Source organism: Acanthopagrus latus, chromosome 1 (genome assembly GCF_904848185.1).
Source record: "Acanthopagrus latus isolate v.2019 chromosome 1, fAcaLat1.1, whole genome shotgun sequence".
Classification (NCBI taxonomy): Eukaryota; Metazoa; Chordata; class Actinopteri; order Spariformes; family Sparidae; genus Acanthopagrus; species Acanthopagrus latus.
Genome location: NC_051039.1, coordinates 21,201,553 through 21,228,652, shown reverse-complemented (window position 1 = coordinate 21,228,652; position 27,100 = coordinate 21,201,553). Strand labels below are relative to the sequence as shown.

General features: G+C 39.1%; 1 protein-coding gene and 5 non-coding genes across 12 annotated transcripts in view; 4 read left to right on the top strand and 2 right to left on the bottom strand.

The window, feature by feature from the left end:
- The first annotated feature begins 131 nt into the window (after positions 1 to 131).
- LOC119029836 lies at positions 132 to 345 on the top strand. Its single transcript, XR_005078107.1, has one exon. It is a non-coding gene; the product is annotated as a small nucleolar RNA U3 (small nucleolar RNA).
- A 1,522-nt stretch (positions 346 to 1,867) lies between these two features.
- LOC119029776 lies at positions 1,868 to 2,079 on the top strand. The gene has a single exon (XR_005078078.1). It is a non-coding gene; the product is annotated as a small nucleolar RNA U3 (small nucleolar RNA).
- Positions 2,080 to 2,621: 542 nt separating this feature from the next.
- On the top strand, positions 2,622 to 2,837 carry LOC119029775. The gene has a single exon (XR_005078077.1). It is a non-coding gene; the product is annotated as a small nucleolar RNA U3 (small nucleolar RNA).
- A 371-nt stretch (positions 2,838 to 3,208) lies between these two features.
- Positions 3,209 to 3,420, top strand: LOC119029773. The gene has a single exon (XR_005078076.1). It is a non-coding gene; the product is annotated as a small nucleolar RNA U3 (small nucleolar RNA).
- Positions 3,421 to 5,893: 2,473 nt separating this feature from the next.
- On the bottom strand, positions 5,894 to 6,109 carry LOC119029759. The gene has a single exon (XR_005078073.1). It is a non-coding gene; the product is annotated as a small nucleolar RNA U3 (small nucleolar RNA).
- A 1,341-nt stretch (positions 6,110 to 7,450) lies between these two features.
- The window catches only part of micu3a (mitochondrial calcium uptake family, member 3a), a 29,030-nt gene continuing 9,380 nt past the window's right edge, over positions 7,451 to 27,100 (bottom strand). Inside the window, exons 5-15 of one of the 7 annotated variants that reach the window (XM_037075112.1) lie at positions 26,142 to 26,189; positions 25,147 to 25,229; positions 23,895 to 23,966; positions 22,261 to 22,302; positions 19,251 to 19,346; positions 13,199 to 13,293; positions 12,913 to 13,084; positions 11,271 to 11,379; positions 10,987 to 11,144; positions 9,574 to 9,638; positions 7,451 to 8,926 (exon numbers count right to left, since the gene is read on the bottom strand). In XM_037075112.1, the coding sequence (XP_036931007.1) occupies positions 8,920 to 8,926; positions 9,574 to 9,638; positions 10,987 to 11,144; positions 11,271 to 11,379; positions 12,913 to 13,084; positions 13,199 to 13,293; positions 19,251 to 19,346; positions 22,261 to 22,302; positions 23,895 to 23,966; positions 25,147 to 25,229; positions 26,142 to 26,189 (947 nt within the window). In that variant the 3' untranslated portion in view covers positions 7,451 to 8,919. Of the gene's footprint in view, positions 8,927 to 9,569; positions 9,639 to 10,986; positions 11,145 to 11,270; positions 11,380 to 12,912; positions 13,085 to 13,198; positions 13,294 to 19,250; positions 19,347 to 22,260; positions 22,303 to 23,894; positions 23,967 to 25,146; positions 25,230 to 26,141; positions 26,190 to 27,100 lie in introns of those variants that run through there. The other 6 variants (XM_037075036.1, XM_037075353.1, XM_037075189.1 and 3 more) reach the window with 6 other exon arrangements.

The following is a 27,100-nucleotide window of genomic DNA, read 5'->3' as shown; positions in this document are numbered from 1 at the left end:
TTTAGTCTCCGTAAGAACCACATGACAGAACGAGATGCAGCAACTGGAGGAGACTTTTGACAGCAGAGATGAACCCTGAGTGAGAATGATCGTCCTGTGAAACACCTTCAGTTTTCACCTTCGTTCCAACTAAGACCAGACTTTCAGGGATCATTTCTATAGTTTCTGACTTGAGGAATGTGCTTCTAAAGTATCTGGTCTCGCTAACCACGATGATGAGTCATGATATTCTCCTCTGAGCGTGAAGCTGACAGAAAGTGATTATTAAGTTCACATGTTCTGTCATTGATGATTGTTGTGTACTTCCTCATGGAGTACGCAGGAAGAGAGTATGTTCAGAGTGGTGGAAGTACAGCTGTAAAACAATAGCATAAATATTGTTGATACTGAGACATCAAACTGTTTCAGATAGAGGTCCACACCTCATCCTACTCTTCACTTATTGCAGTGATATGAAGTGCTGCTGGTGCCAGTGTACCTGGCAGCTGTGAGGTCCAAGAGCCAGAGTGACTGAGCTACAGACCACATTCTCTTTTTGAAGGCACCTGTTTGATCTACATCCTGTTTCTTATATAAACACAGAGCCTTTTGATTGCCCAACATACAAAGCCGTTAAAAAACACAAGGTATGATCTAAACCTTAGAAACCATACTGAAACCTTTCCTCTCATTTTGACTTGAAACACATGTTTACTATTCATTTGTGTCCACAGTCATTGTAGTGAGATGAGTTCCACTTCTGGGAGTTTCTGAACTTTGATCCCGCTATAAAGAAAAACAAACAAACAAAAAAGCACTTTACAACGAGCAACAACGACATCTGGCATACAAGCGGCTGAAATGTTTTTTCTCTTGGCCAGGCTCCTCCAGCAACCCTTTAGACGTCCAAACACGTTTTCCACCACCAACCTTAGCAAACTCATATTGTAGCTGAAGTTAAGCTGCTGCTGATCGTGTGCATGGTGGCTGGTGAACCCCGTCAGCCACTTCAAGAGGGGTTAAGCTGTCATGGTGTGAAAATACATCTCAGTGGCTCCATGTTCAGATTCAGCTCCTGCGTCACTCTGATCTTGCTGAGTAAGCTTCTTTGACTCAGTCTGATGTGCAGCAGCCTTGCCACGCTGCTGATATCCAGGAAGGTCTGGACTCTCATCTGCTCCGGATGCTCACACATCTCAACAAGCTCAGCAGCTACTTGTCCAGTGATTCCCTCCAGCTGCTCAGGTCCAGGTTCAGATGCTACAAACAGACATTCACACGGTTTAAATGCACTAACCTGTCTACAATTAATTTGGTTTCATCGCAGAAATGTCTCCAAAAAACATGTTCTTTTCTCCAAACATAATTTATAATTCAATACAACTACCACCGATTGCACTGTACAGACTCTCCAGAATATACATAAAACATTATTTGCCTGTAACAGATAAAAAACAGACAACAATGTTGTTGCTGAATCCAGTTAATCCAATAAATCCCTAACCATTTTAGTGTTCATATGAGGAATTAAATAACGGATGACTGAAAGACAGAACGACTTTGATAATTTGTCATTTCAAGCATGAGAATTCCAGGTGTGTTACAGCTGTGCTGTCAGTGGCCTTCAGTGATTGGCTGTGTTGCGCTGTGGTTCAACAACTGGAGGAGGTTTATGATGTAAATATTAGTGTTCTTGAAAACAGATTTCATCATACTTTATCCATTTAGTTTCCTGTCTGATCACCTCTGGAGGACTTGTTGTCTAGTAATGACTGAAGATTTACCACAACGTTGTTCTGCTAATCATGGAGAGAATAATGTCAAATTCAACCCTGAGTGAGAATGATCGTCCTGTGAAACACCTTCAGTTTTCACCATCATTCAAACTAAGACTATACTTTCAGGGATCATTTCTATAGTTTCTGACTTGAGAAATGTGTTTCTAAAGTGTTTGGTCTCGCTAACCACGATGATGAGTTGTGATGTTCCCTTGTGAGCATGAAGCAGATAGAGCATAAGGATTCAGTTCCTGTTCTGTTGTTGATGATTGTTCTCTACTTCCTAATGGAGTATTGAAGAAGGGAATATGTTTTGAGTGGTTGCAAGAATTTGTACAGGGAAATGAAATTACTTAAGAATAATCTCAAAGCCTTTATAAAGATGAACTGGTTGCACGAGAATATTGTTAGTCAGTTACATTGCAGATTAACAGCTTATTAAGGTCTAGAGCTTATCTAAAGAATGTAATAATGGTTTTGTTGATTAACAGACAGAAACCTTGATAATCAAGAATTGTCAAGTTATTCTCTTTGTTCAGGTTCTGGCAGATTCACTGCAGACATTTCACTGTTTCTGAAATTCTGTAGAGTAGAGTAACCTAAAAAGATAATCAACAGATTTTCCTTTTCTAATTATGACAAAAAGAAAGTGATCATCGTTGATTTTTTTTAAAATACCGACATTATAAAACTGGTGAAATAATGCAGCCTTACCTGTACTGTCTGGTGTTTGTTTAGTCTCCATAAGAGCCACATGGCAGAATGAGATGCAGCAACTGGAGGAGACTTTTGACAGCAGAGATGAACCCTGAGTGAGAATGATCATCCTGTGAAACACCTTCAGTTTTCACCTTCATTCAAACTAAGACTATACTTTCAGGGATCATTTCTATAGTTTCTCACTTGAGAAATGCTTTTCTAAAGTGTTTTGTCTCGCTAACCACGATGATGAGTTGTGATATTCCTTTCAGAGTGTGAAAGTAACAGAGAACAATGTCTCAGCTCACATGTTCTCTGTCAATGATGATTGTTCTGTACTTCCTCAAGAAGTACTGAGGAAGGGAATATGATCAGAGTGGTTGCAAGAGTTTATACAAGAAAAAGAAAACTCTTGAGAACAATTACAAAACTTCTATAAAGACAGATTGTTTGCATGAGAATATTATTAGTCAGTTAGATTGCAGATTAAAGGCTGACTAAGTTTTAGAGCTCATCTAAAGAATTTAATGATTAATGTGTTGATTAAAGACAAAAACCTTGATAATCAAGATTTGTTAAGTTATTCTCTTTGTTCAGGTTCTGGCAAATTTACTGCATTCATTTCTCTGTTTCTGAAATTCTACAGTGAGTAGAGATGCAGCAACTGGAGGAGACTTTTGACAGCAGAGATGAACCCTGAGTGAGAATGATCGTTCTGTGAAACACCTTCAGTTTTCACCTTCGTTCAAACTAAGACTATACTTTCAGGGATCATTTCTGTAGTTTCTGACTTGAGAAATGTGTTTCTAAAGTGTTTGGTCTCGCTAACCACGATGATGAGTTGTGATATTCCCTTGTGAGCGTGAAGCTGACAGAAATTGTTCAGTTTATATGTTCTTTGTTGTTGATGATTGTTCTGTACTTCTTCATGAAGTACTGAAGAAGGGGATATGATCAGAGTGGTAGAGGTACAGCTGTGAAAGGAAAACAAACAACACAAATCTACAAATATTGAGACGTCAAGCTGTAGGTTTTCATACAACATGGATTGAAAGGCTTTGCTTAAGTTTCAGAAAACAAGTAGATGATCAATAAGTTAATGGGCCAAAATCACTAAAACGAAAGTTAATCATTACAGGAAGATAAACAGTGAACATGTTAGTGGCCATGTTAGTGTACTTGAAAACAGATTTTATTATATTTCTTCCATTTTGTTGTCTGTCTGATCACCTCTGGAGGATTTGTTGTCTAGTAATGATTGAACATTGGGGCTTAAACAACTTTGTTCTGCTAATCATGAAGAGAAAATGTTTTAGGTTTATGATGGCCAAGATGAACCCTGAGTGAGAATGATTGTCCTGTGAAACACCTTCAGTTTTCACCATCATTCAAACTTAGACTATACTTCAGGGAGCGTTTCTGCGGTTTCTGACTTGCGAAATGTGTTTCTGACAGTATACTGCAAAACCAGGTTGTCCAGCTGGGGCTGGGAGATGAAGACAACAGAGCTGCTACTGTACGCTGTTAATGTGATTTGGGTGGTTGAGGACCTGTTTTGGCTTGCCGTTGCTGTGTCTTTTGATTTTTTATTCACTCGCACATACCTTGAAAGGCTAGCCGGGTGCTTTAGTTCAATGTGCCATTTCAGGTTTGCTGCTGTTGATGTATGGAGTTGCTTCTTGAAACCTGGCAGGCGAAGTTCACACAAAAAGGTCAGATTTTTCCCACCTGGATCATCACTGACCTTTTCATAAAATTGTTTTAAGTAACCATACAAAGATGCTGTATTAATGGTGGAGGCAGAGTAGGGCTGGGTATTGTTAAGAACCTCATGATTCGATTTGATTTCGATTCTTTAGGTTGCAATTCGATTCAATATCGATTTGAGTCAATATTGATTTAAATGCTTCGACATTGATTCAGTAGTAAGTAGTAATAAACAAATAATTCATTAGAGTACCTGTTGATAATTTTTAAATTCAAAAAGTAATCTTAAATCATAAATCTTTCCTCTAGGAAGTTCTAGTTCGAATTGAAATGTAAACAAAGGCACATGATGTGTTTAGTTATAAAATAGTGCAACCATAGTTAAGCTGAGATAATGCCATTGTTTCTGGGACTGCATGGTCCATTTTTGTCTGACATAAACATAGACATAAACGCAGTCCCTCCGCCCTCAGGCTAGACGCGAGGGGGTAAAATGTTGAACTGAACCCCCCTCTCTGCCCGGAGGAGAGTGCTATCTGCGGGCGCCCGGTGCAGCGGCCAGGGTGAGACCGGCTGCGCTGGGAGTTTACTGTCTCCGAAAGAGCGGTGCGTCAGACAGTGGCTAGCCGCCTCCGCAGCTCCGACAGCGTTTCTGCGGCGCATCACCCTCCGACCCTCGACCTTCCTTTGTTTTTGCCTCAGTGCTTTGCATTTTGATGATGCATGCCGTGGGACGACTCTGTGGTGGATGGTGTTGCCAGATTGGGTGAGTTTCCGCTACAAATTAAGGCCTGCTGATGGTGTGTTTCAGCTGGTTTTCGCCTGGAAGGCTCTATGGAAAGCTGGCACTCTCTTGAGTGAAGTAAAACTTTTTTTTTGAGAGCGCTGTTCACAAACGCCACAATGAACGCGTTCACAATAACAATCAGGCAAAATCAGGCAGAATACATTTGCCCAAAACATGAACGAGCTCATGAACAATCGTTCACTGAACGCGTTCAGGCACAACACTGTCAGTTCATAGGTCCTCTGTTGTTGATGATCATTTTGTACTTTATCAGTTCTGAGGAAGAGAACATGATCAGTGTGATTATTTTTATGTGTCCCTGAAAGTATAGTCTTAGTCTGAAACTATAGAAATGATCCCTGAAAGTAGAAAGTAATTTTAACTCAGCCAGAAGCACAACATGATTCACAGGAGAATCATTCTCACTCAGGGTTCCTCTCTGTTTAACCTTCCTCCATTTGCAGCATCTCATCCTGCCATGTGGTTTTATGTAAATGATACAGCATAGCACAGCAAATCACAGCATGACACTGACAGCACAGCTGTGACACTGTAAAGACAAAAGATTAAGGCAGTACTGAGATAAAGAAAAAAATGTATGTAATGAGCATTAGGTAAGTGGCTGCTATGAGGTATAAAGATGGTTCTTGGAAAGATTATCATATACATTTGACACACATTGTAGTCTGCAATATATCATAAAGCAGAATTTCTGACCTGCTCAAACCTGCTGTTGGATTATTCCTTTCATTTGTACATCTCATATTTCAAGATAATACTTACCATAACACATTCCAAAGTACTGTACATGTTTTTAACTCTGTGCATATGCTATAAAAGTTGACTATGGCAATGTCTTTTCTACAGCAAGACATCACAGCCATTGGGGACCCATGACTACCACAATTGATCAGCATTAATAGTTTTCCTTTACACATATATAACCACTCTGCTCATATTCCTTCCCTCAGCACTCCATGAAGAAGTACAGAACAATCATCAATGATAGAGAGCTTATGAAATGAATCATTACTCTCCATCCGCTTCACGCTCAGGAAGGAATATCACGACTCATCATCGTGGTTAGCGAGACCAAACACTTTAGAAGCACATTTCTCAAGTTAGAAACTATAGAAATGATCCCTGAAAGTATAGTCTTAGTTTGAAGGAGGGTGAAAACAGAGAGTCATTCACAGAACGATCATTCTCAGTCAGGGTTCATCGTTGCTGCCAAACACATGGCCAAAATAACCGATTAAAAAGGAGGAAACAAACTTTAATCGTAGCACACGCACGAAATGTGACTTTAGTCTGAATTGCTACTAAAGCTGGTGTTTTACTGTTAGCGTTCCATTTCAAAACACCCATAATGCTTTGCGAAGTGAGCGACACACAACCATACATTTTATATATTTGTTGATGTTTATGTAAAACGTAACTTTGACAATATATCGGACTGCTTGGTTAAGAAACAATGCGAGAGAAGGTAAGACGTTATTAGCGTTATTAAGTGTGGATTTACATCGTTTACACAAGATAAATGCTCAACGGTGCGTCGGTGATTATGTTCCTGACAGACACCTGGAAAACAAAACAGTTCCGTTTAGAACGACAACCCTAGATCCGGCTCGTTTTGCGGATATTATTTTAGCGATATATAATCTCAACTTAGACAACACTCACGCATAAAGAATAGTTATATGAAAACTTACAGCCGTCGTCATAGTACGCTGAAAATCGCGCCCGTCGGTCCCTTCTGCCGTAACATAGAAAACCGGTGTATAGCTACCTCAGTTTTCTCCATGCTTTAAACCAGCAGTGTGGTCGATGTTACACACGGGGGCGCTGTTCAGGCGACATTACGTCAACTTCAGCTCAAACTTGTCAAGAGCTCTTAACATTCACAATAAAAAAAATAGCCTACGGTCAAAATGGGCTGTTATACTTATGTTTGTTTGTTTTTTTTTAAACTAAAACTGCTACCTCACAATCTGCAAGCAAAACCTTATATGTCTCCTAATATTAGCTAGATAACGTTACCTACCACAGGTGTCTCACTCACAGAGGCGGCCAGGTAACCGTAAAATTCGTTTAGGTAACAATACTTCGATTAATTTACTTAAACACAGATTAAAATTTATTAAATGCTGACTTCAGCACAGAAAAAACAGTACTGGTGAGAGTAACCACATAATCTACGGTGCCTCATAACGCGAAGTTAGCTTAAGCGCTATCGTGTTTATTGAGTGAGTCGCCAGTTTCACACACAGCGCTGTGGTGTCAACTACGTGACCTTTTTCTCGACACTCCAATGCTGCCAACATTTCTAAAATCAACTCACCAATGTTGGAGCCGATAGCCCGAGGGACCTTCTTTTGTGTTGCAGGATTGTGCATTTTTGACGCCAAACCCTGCTGCTACATGTCTGCCTACGATTTAGACGGTGGTTGCGTAAAGGATTTCGTTGCGCATGCGCAATAAATACCACGGACTGCGTAGGTCTTCCTAAAAAAGTTTATTCATGCAAGAAAAGTTGTTCACCAGGTCCACTGATGAGACGAATAAATGAATTATTGGGAAGACAATGACAAAAATGTACATTGTGCGAAATAACTCCGGACTCCACCATTCTTTACTCATCTAGACTTCTTCCTTCATTTTCAAAATATTCAAAATATATTCCATATTTCACACACAGGACATTCAAAAATTATATTTAGTGACTCATGATATATTACAACATTGTTATGGACATATTCAATGTTCTGTTGCTGTTAAAAGCAACATAGTGCTGAATTATGTGGTACAAAGTCTGATTTGCTATGTGACATGATGATAATGAGATGATAAAGGGAATAGATAGAAGGCACCTACACACACGCATGAGACTCTGAAACACATATAGGTCAAGGCAATAAGGATTCGGTCATCTTAAACTGAATATTATAATTACAAAATAAAAATAATCAGCATGGTCCCTTGTCTTTTATCATCTATGCGGTCACTACCTGCTCAAAGTTTTCCTGCTTTAGTAATATTATGATAATAAAGCATTCCTAACTGTAATAGCGTTTATATAGTCACTCCGTGCAATAAAATAGTAGTATACAACTTTACTAGCTAGATGACATCAAACCAAATTTAAGTTAAAAAAGGCTGACATGACTAAAATGAGGTGAGGACAATACATATTCACAATACCTCCTTTTAATTTTTCACTGTACTGTTCTGTATGTTAATATAATATATTATGTAGAATTTATTTTAATATTTAAATGTTAATGTCATCATCATCAAATCAATTTTGTAATGACTTAATTATTGTTGTGCTCTTTCAGCTGTTACAGTTTATAACGCCACAGTTCAACAACTGCTAAGTAGTTGTGAAAATAGAATTCTGTATATGACACATTCATTAGTTATGAAACAAATACTGTACTTTACACTTTTTTGGCCGGATCAGAATAAGTACAATCATTAAAATATTCTTTAACAGCTTAATTGAAAAGAAATTGACATATTTTTTCAGTTCTTCATACCTTCTTCAAAGTAATCAACGTCTAATCTAATGCTGCTTTGTTTTAATACACAAATAAGAATGTAAATCATACTTGGGATAACTGACATCAGATCTACATGACTTGTGAAACAGGAACCAAAAACGGAATGATGTTGCTCATTATCAGAATACAGAGCATCTGTCAGCTGTGTGTGGTCATGCTTAGTTATCACAAGTTCATTGGAGATCTGCCCTTGGAAATGCAATGTTGTTAACTCAGGTCAATGACTAGAAAAGCCAGAACCCAAATGCCATTTATTCTGCCCTCAGACTTCTTCCTCCATTTGTTTTTTTGCCTTCTTTCACTCTCCTCCTCTACGGCTTCTCCTTGAACCTCCTCAAGAGCTGGTGCACCTGTCGTCTGGCTCCAGAGCGAACACAGCTGGAGAAGGAGGTGTGGTGTTGGCGCTTCACCTGGTAAACACACAGCAGAAGGAGGCACAGTCACTCTGGAAGCCAGATGCCAGTTCTCTTAACTATGAGTTATAATATAGCTACAGAACACCTTTTCCCAGTCATAAGAAAATAGACTCTTCGGGATGCTTTCCCTTCATTTCATCCAATTTTTGAGGAAAAAATGTTCTCAAAAGTTAAAAAATACTTTGCACATAACTATGAGCAGTCTGCACACTCTGGACTCTCCAAAATGAGGACATTCATTAACCCACAGTTGCAACCCGGTGCACATACAGGCACATTGTATAGTGACCTTGGAAATATTACAGTTTTAAGGAAGTGTTAGTAAGTAACCAACCACTAGTGTGGTTGTAAAACGTGATGAATGTCAAGACATGTGTGTCTGAGCAAGGGGTGTATTGTGTAATAGACACTGAGCTAGCAACATGAAACCTTCGTTTACCAGGTAACTGCCAATTTGAAGTCATACTGCCCCTGGCTAATACACCCTAGTACATTTTCCTAATATAAGTTGTAGATAATAGGTAACGTTTAATGACTGGGCTGGAAAGATCATTTAAACCCCATTATGATGCTACTGATAGAAGTCAGATAGTTGAATGAATGTCATGCATTGAATCCAACTTTCTGCTGTTGTTGGTACTTATCTGCTTGCCAGCTCCTTCTTCAGACAGGATCTAAAAGAGGTGGCGCGCTCCACAGATTTATAGCCCTGAGAGGTCAGTGGATAGACATTGTGAAGAGGAGGAAGGAGGAATTAGAGAAAGGTGCAGGAGGGACAAAAGGAGGGGGATAATTAATAGAGAAGAAGAAAAAAAGGTATTGGTGTTGTAGCACAGGAGAGATTGGGTTTACGGCAGCATAGATGAGTATGGCAGAAAGAGATCAAGGATGCAAGAAAAGCGAGGAGAGAAAGAGATGAGACATTGTTAATAAGCCAAGACTGTGAGGCCAAGAGAGCATCCAAAGAAGCCTACAGGGTCATAAAAACAACTTCATTGCACTGCAAATTTTAAACTTGAGTCTATTCTAAGTTAGGAGGCTGTTGATGGTGGTATTGTACCATTAGACACCACCAGAGGGCAGCATCCCTCCTTGGGAACAACACTTGAAGTTGCTCAAGGTGATTTCCAGTTCAGTCACAGTTTTTCATCACTTCAAGTAATTCATTACAGTTGGTATCAGCTTCATCCTGAAAATTGTTACCCTTCACGACAAAGATTAAACCCACTGAAATTAATCACAGAATCCTCAATATTGTGCCTTAAAAAAAAAAAAAAATCAACATTACATTCAATGAATGCTCAGTTTAAATCGGAAAACTACTTAAGTTTGTTGAAGGACAATATTAGCCTGTGCTGTTTTAAACCCATTTACAATAAATGGACACAAACAGCAGGCGAACAACTTGTTATGGAGGCTGTTCTCTAACTGGCTCACAAAACCCCTTTTTATGACTCTAAGACTGACTATCAGTTTTAAGCTCTTCTGTTCCCCAAAAATTCTACCAAATATGAGAAATATGCCACCCAGGAGCTCATTTCAAATGAAAGAGGAGATCTCATGATCACTGTAACCTTTTGGAAGTTTGACCTGGAAATTGAGTGTGAATTCTACCAAGACGTGATGGTGATATAATGGGATCATATCTATCAGAATAAAAAGTTCAGCTCTTTTTATACTTGACCTTAATGCTAAAATATTTTGGATTTCTCAGTAAATCTCAGCATTTTCAGCATTTTCTCAGCATTGTCACCGCCCTCTGTAAATGTGTACAGTAAACCCCAACCAACTTCTGCAGTAGATCTTAACCTCTTACCTCCATGTGGAGGGAGGGGCTAAAACAAATCAATAAAGATCAATAAAATCTCACTAATCTCCTTGTCCTGCTTGCTGTGACTGGCTGTGATTTAGTCTCCTCTTAGTGGTTTTCAAACGCAGGTCTTTTATTTGGACCACAGATCCACCCCCAGTCACTTTTATGTTTCATTTTATCAAAGCCCGACACTTCAAAGTTTTTCCAAGCTAAAATAACTTCTCTGTTTCCCACAGTTCCTCACCCTGGCTCCCCTGTGTAGTCGGTCCTTCATTATTCCAATGAACTCCTTGTAGGAGAGCTGGTCGTCGTGATCTACATCAAAGATCTTGAAGATGGTGTGTACAAGGTGACGTGTCAGCTTCAGCCCAGTGGCCACGTAGACAGCTCTCGCAAACTCATCTAGTCGAAGAGAGAGTTAAAAACTATTTAGATCAATTCACACCAAACTAAGAGGGAAAACATGCATCATCTGTGTGCAGATACCCTCAGCACATGCAGCCACAGCTGTCACTCCTCTCCACCTACCTTGTCCAATGGAGCGAGAAGCAAAATTGTACATCTGCATGGCGATGGCAAAGTCCTCGAGGTTGTTGAGGAACTGGAAGAAGGATCTGAACTCATCAAAGGTGATTCCCTGAAATCCCAGAAAAAAGCATATGTGAGGGAACACATTTTAAATCAGCCCTGGAAAGAGGAAGAGGTAATGATGGAAATTATGTTCTCTGGAGAACAAAAAGCAGCTTGAAAATGAAAGTAATGAGTGTTTCAGCACAGGCTGCCATCCACAGGGACCTTGACAGACGTGACATTCCAGGAGGCAGATCACCTCAGCTGTCTGAAAAACGAAGATACTAAAAAAAAAAAACGCAGCTGACCACATCTCATAGTATTAATCAATAACCAATTTATTCCATGAAATAGTCCCATTAATGACATGGAATGCCATTAATGTATGCTCAGGATTATGTGTTGATGATAAGAAACATTTCAACAGCAGCCTTCTTGCAGTGGTTCATAACCCTAAAGCCATTCAAAAAGTAGCTGTACCCGCCACATGCTCTTTGTTGTGAACCAAGATCAAACCTATGATATCTAGATTAACAAGAAAATCATTACAAATAAAAATGAAGCGAATCAAATGAGGCAGTCTTTGCAGATCTATATGAAAAGATGCAGGACACAATAAATAAATTAATACACAAAGAGCTATTCAGCCGTGGTTCTTAACCTAGACATGTCATATATGCAGAAACAAAGAACACAGTGACGTAATTAAATAGCAGACTGATGTGTTTCGATGGACAGGTTGCGTGTTGTACGAGGCAGAGACCAACCTGCTTCTTTAACAGCATGAAAAGGAAAGAAAGAAGGAACAGAAATAGAGTTGGGTTGCATAAGAACTTGCTGGTGTAGGAAGGCACATAGATAGATAGATAGATAGATAGATAGATAGATAGATAGATAGATAGATAGATAGATAGATAGATAGATAGATAGATAGATAGATAGTGTGTGTGTGTGTGTGTGTGTGTGTGTCTGTGTGTGTGTCTGTGTGTGTGCATGTCTGTGTGGTCAAGTGAAGCAGTGGGGCGCTGAAGTGTGGAGAGCCACAACAGCCTCAGGCAGAGACAGTGGTGGGAAATTACAGTGGCTCTAGATGGCTAGAAGGCAGGAGTATCCATTAAGGAGGAAGAAGAAATGAAACAGATAAAAGGACAGTTAAAGTTTTCGGTTAGAAGATAAAGGATTAGGTAATGTATCCGATGTTATATAAAGATACATCGACAACTCAAAGTCCTGGTCAAAACTGTACTGTTGCAGCACTCTGTAAATTGACAGTTTATTAGCATCATTTGGCTATTTCACTGCTCTGTTTTCATATATTGTTTACTTCAGCTGAAAAAGCACAGCTACACCTATGAACAAACTGATTACATGGTTTTTTAACAGATGTGTTGATTTGTCCATACTATGTGCATGTATGATGTATCTGATAGCGTTTTATTGTAGGGCTGGGTAATATATGCTATATATATATATCGTTATTGGGATTTGAGACTTTACTGTATATCATCTTAGATATTGAATATTATTATATCGTGATATGGTATGCGCTTTACCTGGCTACTGATGCAGCAATATCAGATTGTGCTTAATTGGCCTGTACCTTCTCGTCGGGTATACACTGGCGAACATTCTCCAGGTAGGCGCTGATATTCTCCACGTTGGTGAAGCGCAGCAGGATTTTTGCAAAGTCCTCTTCACTGATGGTGGTCATCCCTTTAGAATAGGTCAGAAACTCTATTTCCAACACCTCTGTCTGAAGGTTATCCATAAACCTGAAAACACCAGGGAAGGGAAATCAAAGATTTAAAAAAGAAGCATTTTACTATATGGTGATTTGTTTGAGCATTAGCACATAGTTCATGCCATCCACTATTATTTTTCAGTACCTGTAGAAGTCATCAAATGTAAGCTCTGCCTTCCCTTTCTTCCCAAAGAAATGGACCAATAGGGTGGTGTCAATGGTGATACTCTCATCTGCTCGCTACGAATCATCAGAGATGAACAAAAGAGAGGATTAATGAGTGACTAATCAATAAATATCAAGTGTTGTGGATGGACGAGAAGCAGTGAGCGGGACGAGTCCATCATCAATCCAACATGGCCAGCAGGAAGCAGGGATCTGCTGCACAACAAACTGTCAATCAAACGGACCAGCTCAGACAAACAGTCAGCAGCCATTGTGGCGTCAAACACAGCAGTCTAGGCAGCAACAATGTTCACGTTAAACCTCAATAAAAATAATTCACTCAAAAATAGAAATTGGATAAATAATTGGCAGATTCAGTACATTGCTGCCATGATAACACAAATAAAAATGTTAACAGAAACATTGTTCAAGCTTTTAAGCAAGATTAATTGTTTGCAGAAAAACATGTACAATGGAGTAATGAGGTCAAACGGACATAAGCACATCCATTCTAATTCTAACAATCAAACAAATGACACAAAACAAAGGGTACATGAAGATAGGTTTTCCATGCTGCCTAGACTGTTGAGGAGTATTACTGTAGCAGCATGAAATATACACAACACTGGTCTGGTGAAGAAACAGGAAGTGTTCAGGTAGCAGCACACACTAAGACAAATGGACGAATAAGAAACAGAGACATGCAAATATTTATTTAGCCGGAGATGGGAGGGTGGGGGATGTAGGACGACAAAGTGTTGACCAGCAAGAGAGAGAAAGAGGAGACACGTGGAAGAACAACTAAGGGTGAGACAGACAAATACACAACACTAAACTGCCAGACACACAGAAACATTAAAGCCACCACATCCCATGCATTTCTCTGCAAATGCCACATTGACACAACCAGACAGGACCTTACATCGCAAACAGCAGCACAGTAAAACAAAACCCACATAAGCACAAGTACAGAGAATGTGAGCCGATTCCACCTTTTTCCGTCAACGGGCCAGAATCATAGCGTCATATTTGTACAACTTGGATCTGTTTATTTATTGTTCTCTTTTTATTTTTCTCTGTTTACAAATTCTTCAATCTTAGCCCCTCAGTCCTCCCTCCACAGCTTGCAAGCGTGTGGTTGCTGAATGATTCTGATCATCTGAAACTCATTTAAAACCATCAAACCATTGTTCTGTTTGCTCATACTTAAATCTGTTTTTAATCTTAATCCCTAGGTGACGTGTACATTATATGTTCCTTTAAGAAAACCGCCCAAGTGTTAATTTAACTATTTGCCTATGTTCATGTTCTCAGAAAAAGGTGACCGTGCTTTGGGCAGTTTAAGATAAGACTCAGCCAGCATCAGGGCAGAAAGAGAGGATGTCAAAGCCCAATCTTCAGTCTCTCTCCCTGCCATGCCCCACCCAGCCAACCCCCCGTCCAGTCCATGGCCATGCTGAGGAATATGCAGACATCAGATTGGGTGGAATCTCATGTCTTTTCAAGGAGGAAGAGCATTTATGCCATTTCCATTATAATCATCATCATCATCATCATCATCATCATCATTATCATCATCACCACGATGCCATTCGTGGTTCTACCTCAAGAGTAAAATCCTAAAATCCAAAGTGGGACAAGAAGGAAATGTCAAACAAGATGACACAGGTTTACAAAAGTTAAAAAAAAAATATGTTTGACCAAGTTGTCAACTACAGATTCACAGCTTTGACAGATATGGCAGTTGTCTGCGATAATGTGTGTTAACATGCAAAACCCTCCATTAGTTTCTAAAATGTGAAGTGTATGATAGACTAGTGCTCCCATTTCTTTGTCTAGTTGCCCTTACAAATGAATCAAGGACCCTCAACAGGTTAAATGTGGTATTTAAGTTCAGGCTGTTTGATGCTAATACTTTTAAGAGGCCTTCAGGGATCAATCAGTCTGGTATTTCACAAGAATAAACAAAAAAATAAAAACAATTTCATAGGACAGAAACATTTTTTTTGCCTTTCTTTTCAAACTTGTTGATCATATCTTATCAATCATTGGGATCAATCATTTGCAAACTCAAAACACCACTGGTACGAGTCCATTATGTGATCATTCATAGCCAAACTAGATCATGTGTCTCACTTCTGGGTACACTATTTATATTTCTTTACAGTGATATGTTGTAGATTGACCAAATTTGAAACAAAAATACATCTCTCTGTAATAGATGCCAATTGTTCACTCAAATGATAAAAATGTCTTCTGGGAAACAAACATTAAAAGTAAACGCTGTTTTTAGGACCACCAACAATAATGTGTCTCCCAGCGTTCAGTCTGTTTCTGATTCACTTTGCAGTCTGGTCTCTCAGTCTTTGATTAGGGACTTTGTATAAACACAGACAAACTGAAACAATTACAGACGTATCATTCCAGTGTCTTTTCTGCCACTCACTGATTTGAGCGGGGCCTTTTCATTAAACCTCTGATTACGGACAAACAGGACAAAAATACTTCTGCTCTTTTATCTGGTAATTGATGCATTACTGATGTCTTTATGACACATGGGCTGTTCATACAGTACATCTAGACAGCATCCAGGTGGTGTGTCTCTGCATTAAACTGTTGGTTTTGCTGTTCTGCACCTCTGACGACAGGGACATTAAAACAAAAGCCTGGTAAACAAAATAGCAATTAGTTTGTAAGTGGATCCATGTCCATAATGAGTCTAGTTATTGTTGAATCACAGTTGCAGTGATTTATCAGGTGTGTCCCAAAGAGGTTTAAACTTCCTTTGTATAATTAGGTGTACGTTTACGTTTACTTACTACACTAAAACAATGTAAAAAATGAGCTGTTTTTTGCCATTTTGGAGTAGCTTAACAAGCTGTAAACACAACATTGATGCATTATCAGCTCTTAAAGCTGTTTTTGGTGAATGTGCTATCACATGTTTGGACTTTTTGCACGTGGCCACTAAAATCAATTCTTCTTTTAGCTCTGTTTTGTTCTCCAGTTACTCCTGTCGGAAATATTTGTCTCTAAGTAGCTGCTGTTTGATGCTGGGCAAGTCATGTACAGTAAGTTATCACAGCTTTTTTCATTGGAAACAGCTGTCTTCACGGTTGATAAGGCAATATGCTATGGACTATCAAATCAAAACAATAAGCTGAATAACACTAAAATGCTTGAGAGCTAATGGAAACTGTAGAGTCGTGTGATGATTCTCTGCGGGTTCATCACCATAAGACACCTCAACAGTCATTTGATCCATTCTTTATATCAAAATATTGATTAGTTTTGTCTAAATTGAAGCATTATGTAACATCAGAAACTGTCAGTAAAAATATGGCTTTTAATTTCAATCACTGTAAGAACCCATATCAGTTTAACCTTGGGCAGACGTAATGCCAAACTGATCATAACAAGCTCATCATTCCTGGAAGTGTGGCTGCACTGGTGTGAGCTCATCATCTCCATAAAGACGTCATGGTTACCACGCCCACAAGGCACGAGCCGACACCTGGTGCACGCATGTGTCTATTTGGCCATCTGCGTGTGTGTGTGTAAGCTTCAACAGACTTTGATCATGAATCTGAAGGCAAAAACAGTAATTATTGATGTAAACACTAAATGGTCTTCCTCACCCTCCCTATCTGTGAGTAATACCTTGGAGCAAGAGCTCATTGTTGCTCTTTAGTCAAGTAAGTCAGACTGTCAGTCAGCCAGTCAGTCATACCTTCCAGGGTAAAAACAGCTAACCCCCTTTCCCCTCTCACGACCTTTTCGTCATTCTCCCTCCCAACTTTGTCTCCCGCCTTCTCTCTCTTCCTTTTTCTTTCCCTCTCCTATCATTTCCTACTGCTCTGATTACTCTGATTTCCTTTCTCCTCATACTACCCGTCAGTACCTCCTTCACCTCACATAGGTGTGATTCGCTCTTCTCCCCCCCAAGCCTGTCAGTCAGTCCCTCCTTCTCCAGACAAAACCAAAGAGATATAATGGTGACTAATCTGTTGAGTAAACACATCTTTCACTAAAAACTACCTGTTCCTTTCTTTTCCTCGTAAATGTGCTTCCCGAACTTCTTCTCTCCACACCCACTTTGTTCCTCAACATTTGTTCTCTCTGGTGACCTGTGTCATCCTCTTTGAGCCTCTCTCACCTGTTTGTTGTCTCTCTGATTTTATCTCTTCCTCTTTCCCCCTCAACCATTAGTTTTTCTGCTTATCTGATGGTGTTATGTTACAATTACGATGATTTATCATTTCCTCTTTTTATAGTGCTGCTATGTCTCACCTTTTTTGTTAAATCTACATATATATATACACACATTCATACATACACAAATGTTTTAATCCCTCACACTTTTAATGTCCTTGTTTTTCTTCCTTTAATTTCTCTCACCCCTTCCTCCCCCCTCTGTCTGATTTGTCTGTTCTGTCGTCTGACATCCCTGCAGATGAAAGGCTGCTCAGTGTAAATACAAGGTCAGCCCCATTATGCTCCACTGTCATTACCTCCACCTCAGTTTCCGCTGCCACCACAGCCCACAGCCTGTCATTAGTCAGCTAGCCTGCTAACACTGTTAGCTGTTATTAATCATTACCAGCAGTTTCACCTTGTGTCAGGCATATCAGAAAGGCAATTTGAGCTGCACAGGAACAAGTAAATGAAAGGTAAAACTGAAATGGATTTTCAGTCCTGTCTGTCTGTTTTGAACTTGTTTACTGAGATGTCTAGTCGTGTATATAAAAGCGAGGTTGTTGAAAGGTATCAATATCCTGCTAGCCACAGGACTTTTAGGATACTAACTTCTACATGATTTAGTTTAAGTGTGTGGTATGTTTTTGCATTTGCGCTATAGTCATCATTTTATGAGTGTCATTAAACATGTTGTGGTTTAACACCGAGAATGATTTGACACCAAAGCTACAACACTAGCCACGACACAGCACAGATACACATAGAAAAGCATGATGAGGAGACCAAATGATAGAAGGCAGGTGAGAAACAGATCAGGTTATTTGGACAATACGGACATTACAATATCTATCAGCTAACTTTTCAGATCAATACGTTCACACCAGTGCAATATAGAAAATTCCTCTGAATGTTAATAAATAAGAACAAATATGAAAGAAGCTCTTTTCATATTTGTTCATTGGGAATAAGTAAGTGACATGATGAAATGGGGAGAACAGTTCAAACATTTGGAGGAGCTTATATTTTTAGTAAAAACAAATTTGAGTTTTTGATATGATGTGTTTGGTGCAAGGTATTTTTTTAGAGCTCATCCAAACATAAATGATTTCATGTGAGAAAAGGGAGTGGAGCAATGGATTAACATTAGTTTCTGTACCTGACTTGGGTGAGTAAAACAGTGAGACAGAATGATGGAAGACACCGCGTAACCTAAATTATTTCTTATATTAAGAAGTAATGCTTAGGAAAGGTATGAAAGAAGAAAGGTGACAAGTCATGTTATGTGAATTATCAGTATCAAGCCAAACCAGAATACAACAGTAAAGGTGATCAGGACTTTTTATAATGAGCCCATATCAGCAAATTTTTTTCTTTCTCCAGCTTAACACCATAATAAATGAGGATGTGTCCTGAGAGGGCATTCAAGGTAAAATAAATAAAATTGAAAAAAATGAATTTCCTCATCCCTTGACTATACTACTATACTATACTATACTATACTATACTATACTATACTATACTATACTATACTATGACAAATAGCAAATACAACATTTATTTTAAACAACTTTCTTCGGTCCATATGACTGTTGAGAAGCTAAGCATAATTTCTCCAGAAATCAGAGATTAAGACCTTCATACTCTGTGCAAAAGATTTTATTTTGAAGCTAAACATTTCTGGTCTTATTCTGGCTGAGCTTGATGCTGCTACATTACTCCACATGAATCTATGGGGCAAGTTGGAGGATCATCACTAACTACAGGGAGCTGAGGGGGAAGAGTGATGGATGAAAAATGGAGGGATGTAGGGACAGAGGACAGTTGGATCAGTGTACCTCGGCCAGGTCAGAAAAGAGGACTTGACTGGCACTTCGCCTCAGAACGTCCCAGTAACTCCTCGCCACAAACTCCTGACTGTCTTTTTTTAGCACCTGTAGGAGCGGTCAAGCAGGCTCAGAGTCAGTTCACCTCCGACTCAACCACTTCAGGAAGTAGACGTCAAATATTCACGCTATTGATTCTCAACATATACAGACACATTCACTAAGTTGTTTTTTGTTTGTTGTTATAGTATACACTGTAAAGCCATGTACAGAGTATCATATGGCAATTATAAACAGTAAATCAAAGATCAAGATTCTGATCTGGTATCTTGCAATTATTGAACTAACTCTACAGCGATTAGAGACACAACTATAGGGAAACAAAATGAAAATGTTTAGAATTCATGTTCTGTCATCAAAACAGATTATAATGTTTAATTTCACTTTAATTTCATCCCGTCCACTGATAAGCACCACACATAAAACCGATTAGTGTCAAACAAAACAGGAATGGGGGGTGGTCGCATTTAGGCAAAAGCTCTTTTTGTCGCTACAAGCGGAGTTACAGTACATCACAGCAAAATATATTTTTGATATATATTTTAATATATTTTGGTTTAACAATATGAGGAAACAATAAAGATATCTGCTATAAAGTCTTTCTATTAAGACACTTTAAAACACAGACTGCCATTTGTTGCTTTCCCTTTGTGCTGAATCTACTGAAAACAAGCTACGGAAAAGCCAACGACACATTTTCACTACGGAGGACAATGGAGTCAAACAATCAAACCAGCATAAAAATCTAACATATCTGATTGATATCTGAAGCAAATATACAATTTTTTCACCCAAATGATCTGTCCAATGGTAGTGAACCAGCTGAGAGTACTAATGTCACATACAGCACAAAAGAGTGCTTCTTTTAGTGTATATGCTGCTTTGATAAAAGACAACCATGCTACTAAGGTCCTGACCACCCACCTAGTTTCTCTCTCTCTCCAGGGAGAATGAAGCAGCGGCAGCCATTTTAACATGACCCCGCGCTGCTCTCAACTTCACAGTGACAATGCAGCTATCCATCACAACACTGACAGGACAGGGAGTGTCTGAGTGTGTGTGTGTGTGTCTACGTGAGACAGAGAGAGAGAGGGGGAGAAAGATCCTGACATTTTTGCTGCACTGTTACTCCATCTCTACAAGAAAATAGTCCCTGCTGGACACTTCAACAGTTGCTATCATTGTATCTTAAGGGGAAAAAGGGCAATTGATGTTAAAATGATGTTGACCATGTTAAAGACTCATTTACAGCCTATTTGATCAATAAGTATATAACAAAATGATATTTATTGTAAGAGAATAATTCTTCCCATCTTTTCATACACCTGTACGCTTTCTTGACAATACAAATGTGAAGCAATTTTCTGTCTGTAGCTTTCAATAAAAATCACCTGCTCCCTAACAGGAACACACACAACACGTGCTGCCAAACAAACAGCACACATCCAAAAACAGTCTCAAATGGACAGTGTCTGATTGCGTTTAGAGCTTTGGAGGGTCTCCAGTCATTCTAAATCACATCATTCTCCTTTTGAAAGAGTTCATCTCGCCTGACCCCTTAAATCTATTACTCCTCTTCTGCCCTCCCTCTCTCCATTCATCCCACCCTCTGCCATCATACCTCGATCAATCGCTCAGCCAACCTGACAGATGGACACCCTGTCTTTCTCTGTCTCTCTCATTCTTTCTGTCCATCCATCCTTTCAAGCAGTCTACTGTGTATGTCTTACTGACAACAGAGGATCAGGTGGACTGGGTCAGAGTTAGGGTTTTTTTTTCAAAGACCAGGTCAGGACACAAAAGTGGGTGACAGGGGCATTAAACAGAGTCCTCTAAGTATCCCAGTATAATTTACATTTACACCCAACAGACCTACTAGAGTCACTAGAGTGAGGGAAAACAGATATGAGCAAGAGTGGAAACTGGATCATGAGAGTCATTATTTGCAGAACGTGAGTACAATTAAACTAAATGTGTGAACCATTAAGCAGCCCTTACAATGCCTGTTTCCATACCTCCCTGCATCCATTGCTCTCGCTCTTCAATTTCTATCAGACGGGGGCGACAGTATCTTTTTGTGATACGGCAAGATTGAAAAATTTCAAGGGAAATTAAACATTTCAATATTTTCAGAAATATTCTGCATTGGTTTTTTTTTTTTTTTTGCACACTCATGTATGTACTCTTAATGTTATGGTAAAACCATGTTATGGATTGTGTAAAATAAAGACTGAAGGCAATGAGAAACAACCGGCCTGTGTCTGACTAAAGTAAAAAATTCTGTCACTTCCTGGAGTCTTCGCGTCTCGGTGCCAGGTAACCAGTGGAGACTTCAGAAAGTCACTGCGTCTGGCCAAGACACCCCATTCCACCCCACCAAAAAAAAAACCATAAAAATAGAGGTGGTGTAAGTATTTTTATTCCATTGAAAAGGACAGTGCTAATTGTTCCCCCCACCCTTCCCGTCTTTATGCTAAGCTAAGCTACGAGGCTGCTGGTTGTGGCCTTTTATTTAATGGACAGAGTGGTATTGAACATCTGACATAACTCTTGGCAAAGCGAATAATTATACTCGAAAAACTGGAACATCTGTTAAATTATATTTCCCAATATTGAAAAATGCACACTGACTATAAAATGTTGTCAACTGAGAAATGTCACCACAAAACATTAGGATAAAAATGACACTGATTTTGAATCCGTTCAACACAAAGTTCAGAAAATAAAATTTGTCTATAGAGACTGCTCCACCATGTTTGAGTCCCTGTGTATTTTACTGTAATCTGAAAAAAATGTCAACTAAAACCACATGGAAAAAAAAACAAAGCTAAAACTAAAGCTAAAAACCAAGCTGACAGAAACACCTGGCTATCTGTTCCTCTGTTCATCTTTACACCTATTTCTCTAAGCAGCTAAACAAGAGCAGAAAGGAAACAACTGGGTTATGGTTTTGGATACATACGCTGTTCATGGGGGCAACCTGATATCCATAGAGCTGCATACTCTAACACACAGAGAGAGACATGGGGAAGAGAGAGAGGAGGCCAGAGCATGCAGTCAGAGAGGAGGAAGAGAGAAGGTAAAAGACATGTTAGTACATGCAAGGAGAGGCTGTGGATACACTCTGCAGAGGGATGTCTCATTTTCAACACATCTATGATTAAATTTTAGAATAACACACGTTTCCCATTATTTCACTGTGTACTGCACTTCCAACAGATGTTTAGTGAAACTGACTGCGTTTTAGGGATTGTGTAACATTTTACATTGTCAGATTTATCCTTCTGTTAATTCAGAATAACTGTTAATGATATTGAAGTCTTTTCCAGTGAGGTGAAAGCATTTCTACTAAGTACCAAGACAGTCATTATTTAGAGTAACACATGTATAAACACTGATGTAATTATACAGTTGTGACTAAAATTAGTACTGTCATGTTCTACAGTGGGCATTTAATTTTTTTATCCAAAAATGTTTCTTTGAGTAGAGTGCAGTCTGTCCTCTGCTAAGAGCTCATAATGAGTGATGTGGAAGGACCACTTTATGAACTGTCACCTGCAGACAGAAGATGGTAGACACCTGAGCCAACTGCCTAAGCCCCCTAGCGGGCTTTGGAGTTATTGCAGGTAGGCTGCATGAGGTCTTTTAATGTGCAATTTAATTTAAAATTACCCTGAAATATTGAAATTTAACGTTGTAAAATAAAAATAAACAACAAGTGACACTATTGACACTAACTGGTAAAAAAAAAGGGGGGGTTAAATTGTGAGTAGTTTCCCATTGATACGCATGCCAATTACCTTAATCTGCAAAAGTGTTTAAAAATAAAGCATCTCTGGTGGACAACTTGGTAATGGAATTCATGCATTGCCTCCATAAATCTGTGGCATTTCTGCACTCATATGTCTTGTTCCTTTTAAGCCATATACTATCTGCTAGCACCGAAATAGGTAAACACCTGATATTCACCCAATTAATAATTTGGCTCTAATTCTGCCTAATTCTAGTTAAGCAAGATGACTTGTGTTATTCTTAATCCTGAATTCCAGAAGTGTTGAAAAGAGTGTATCAAGTTTACAAAGTACACAGTTGGGATTACTGTCTCAGTAAACAGAAAGAAGATACCACACTGTTAAAAACTGTTTCTATAAGGCAGCATGCACTCATACATGGTTATATGAAAGGTTTAGCTAACTTTAGTTTCTCCTTACAGATGACAATTAATTTGGATGATGATGTGCTGTTTTCAATACATCCACGCGCACAGTTTTGACTGCATTCAATTCACGCCGTCTGTAATATTAAAGAGAAAATAGCAGAGGTGCTGTGCCATGTTACATGCATGGATGTATTAAAATGCCCTTTTTATAGAAATGTTTAGTTTGTACTGTTATATAAAAGCAAGATATTTACTATATTTGTATTTCAGGTTTATCTCAAAAATGATAGCAGCATTACTGCAGTTTCCCTGCAGATTTCGATGTCCATTTCACTGTTGGCTCTGCTAAGGTAATTAGCAACATAATTTACATCCATACAACTGTAACTGTCCTCACACACAAACACTCCCTTGTCCTTTGTTACCAACTTTCTTACCAATTGTGCTGATTTCTCAGCATCTCCTTTCCTCCCTCTCTTCTCATTTTTCTTCCGGAATATCTCCTGAAGCTGTAATAAGAGACAGAATTAGGATCTCATTGACAATTCAAAGCTCTGTTTGAAGCTTAAATGTTCATACGTGCAAACACAACTTTCACTGAGTTCACAAAGTCACTCTCACAAGTTCACTCTTTCATGCTGGCCTATGATGTGATTTTGGCCTTTTGACAACACCACTGAGAGAGTGTTGGTTTTCTGGTTTGGCTTTCAAAGGGACCTCTGGTCACATATATTAAAGGGTAACTAAATGCTGAATCGCATCTGGCAGAAAATTGCAGCTGCAGGGTAACCATTATCAGAATTTTAGCATTAAATGCCAGTTAGCCACAGAGCTAACTGGCCTCTTTAGCTGAACTGGGAGTGTGTCCATGCCACAATGCTGGATGAAGGGGAGGAGTCAACACAATCCACAGGCCTCAGCTGAATCAGGCTTAGCCGCCTCCCACTGAATATGGCACCAGTAGGGACTCAAAATAGACCTTGAGACCAAAAATACCAGTTTGCATCAGTGGATACATTAAAGCGGTGATTTACATTACATCTTTGACATAACATCAATAATGTTGTTTCCTCAGACACTGTAGTTAATTTATTGAATGTCGCCAAGCTGGAAATACATTACAAATTCACCCTTTAAACATTAACTTCATTTGAAGTCATTTTTTGGTTAAATTGATTCAAGACAGCAGAAAAAGCAATGTCTATTGCCACACCCTCGGTGTGGGAATTTATTTGTCTATCTTGCACCTGCCCACTCCCACAGGACCTTCAACCATTACCACCCACTACCTCTGACGTGAGATCCCACTCCAACCATCCTCCACCAAGAGTCTGACCACTTTGCGCCTGCAGCAGTGTTTTCAACTGAAAATGTATTGGTCCAATCACACAGAGCTAGTAAGACATATGTAGTCCTTACAGGTTTTTAATATTAAGAATTACTGCTTATCCAGCTATCTTTGAAAAGGGAAAATAAAAATTCAGCTTTTAAATGCTTCATATGTAATAATATTTTTTTTTTTAAAAAAGACATCAGCTTAAAGCGATGGGAAGATTTTATCTTTTCTACCCTGTTTCATTTTCCATCATATGCCACTTTACACACACTGTCAATATCTAACTTTTGCATTTTGTGATTAACGATAACATGTGAATACAGTAGGTTTTTCTCTCAGTATCAGAGACTCACCACCAAGAACTCCCTCTTGTCCACCATCTGGTTGCCGTCTGCATCAAACATATTGAAAGCAATCTTAAAGCCAGCATGGGGCTCTGGAGAACAGAGAGGAGAGCACATAGGGTGAACGGTGAATGTGTGTGTGTGTGTGTGTGTGTGTTGAGGGCAATTTTATATCCAGAAATAGCATGGATTCAAGTGGCCTATAGGTGAGACAGGAGGGAGATGTGGCGGGTGGATAAATCTATATGGACCACAGTTTACATTTGAATTCTTCTTCATTGCTCTATTGCTGCTCATCTACCAAATAAGATAAAACTTGAGTCACTTTATTTGCCTATATTAGCTATTCTAGAGCAGGTATATTTGCTAAGAAAGAAAGTCAATAATACACATAACTAGTCTGAACTGACTATCAGTTATCAAAAACATATCTTTATCCTCACATCGTAATTTCAAAGAAACATTTATTCAGTTGATAAAACAGCAATAAGACAACCCTTTCCTGGTTAATGTGACAACTTCTGATTAATGGCGGCCTTTGATGTAGACACACACTGAGACATACACACACACTAGATACAAAATTACTTCAGGTTTCTCTAGGAGAAAGTATCAAAAGTTAAAAAAAAAAAAAAAAGGATATGATCATTTATGGAAGAGAAAAAGACTGAACAGTTGCTGTAGTCAATTTTGAAGGGGAAACATTTTAATACCCAGTGCTCCTGTTCTAAATAAGTTTTTTGCCTGTAGCCTTTCATTTGAAAAACTTTTTTAAAGGTTATGAGTAGAAGTATCTGTTATCTTCTTCTCTCCGTCTTTCCCTCAATTTCTGTCTTACCCCAAGGGGAAGGGAAAAACCACCAGATTTGTGTCATAATTGGCTCTTGTTAGTTCTGGGTGGGCCTAAGCATAGTTCAGATCATGTATCTTGGCTAAATATAGAAGAAGAAAGTAGAAAATGAGATGGAGAAGGATGAAGTCAAGGAGGATGTATAGAGACTCACTTGTAAGGATGCAGAGCAGGAACAGGTATTCTGTGTATGAGATGATGCCTATTAACGACACCAAGACGGAGAGAGTTAAAGAGAAGGTCACATTCAATACACACACACACACACACACACACACACACACACACACACATACACACTGTGTTTACAGATGTTCAAAGACTATGGGCCTCCTGACACACACACACACACACACACACACACACACACACACACACACACACACACACACGCTAACATAATCCTTCCTTTCAAGAAGATAGCATCTTAAAATGTGTCTTGTGGAGCTGAGCTGCCAACAGCCATTTGGCCACACACCGTTTCTTTTTCTACACCCCAAGTGTCCAAAGTGAAGACACTGGCTGGCAGGGGTGTGTGCGTGTGTATGTGTCTGTGTTTGGATAAGCAAGTGAAAAATGTTTCAGGAGATGATCCTTTCTTGCCTCGGGCCCATTTAGGAATCTTTGTAGCTCTGTCTCTGCTCTCTCTCCTTCTTTTTCGCTTTCTGTCTTGATCGTTCAGATAGTTCAGGGTGACTCGCTTGAGTGTTACGGGAGACTGCTTTCCCATGTGTGTGTGTATGTGTGTGTAGGTGAACATGACACCAGCTAAAGACCAGTGTGAGCCTTGTGTTTTCCTGATGCTCTGCTGCTTTGTGTAGAGGAGCTGGTTCGGAACTGAATTCTCCTTTCCCCCCATGTAGCCTGAGCTGTGCAAAGACCAGGAGATACACTGTGAAACTACTCAGGTTTCTAAAATACATTCTGCATGTTTGCATTTGAATTACTCTCTGTGATATAATGCTAAGGTGGGTTTAATGCATTCATATTTTCTAGAATGTCTATGAGTTTTTGTGTATTCAAATCTGCTACTAAAAAAAGGTTTGTATTTGGTGTACCGTCCACTGAAAAGCACAGAATAGAATTACTGAATAAATTAAACAGAAAAAGAAA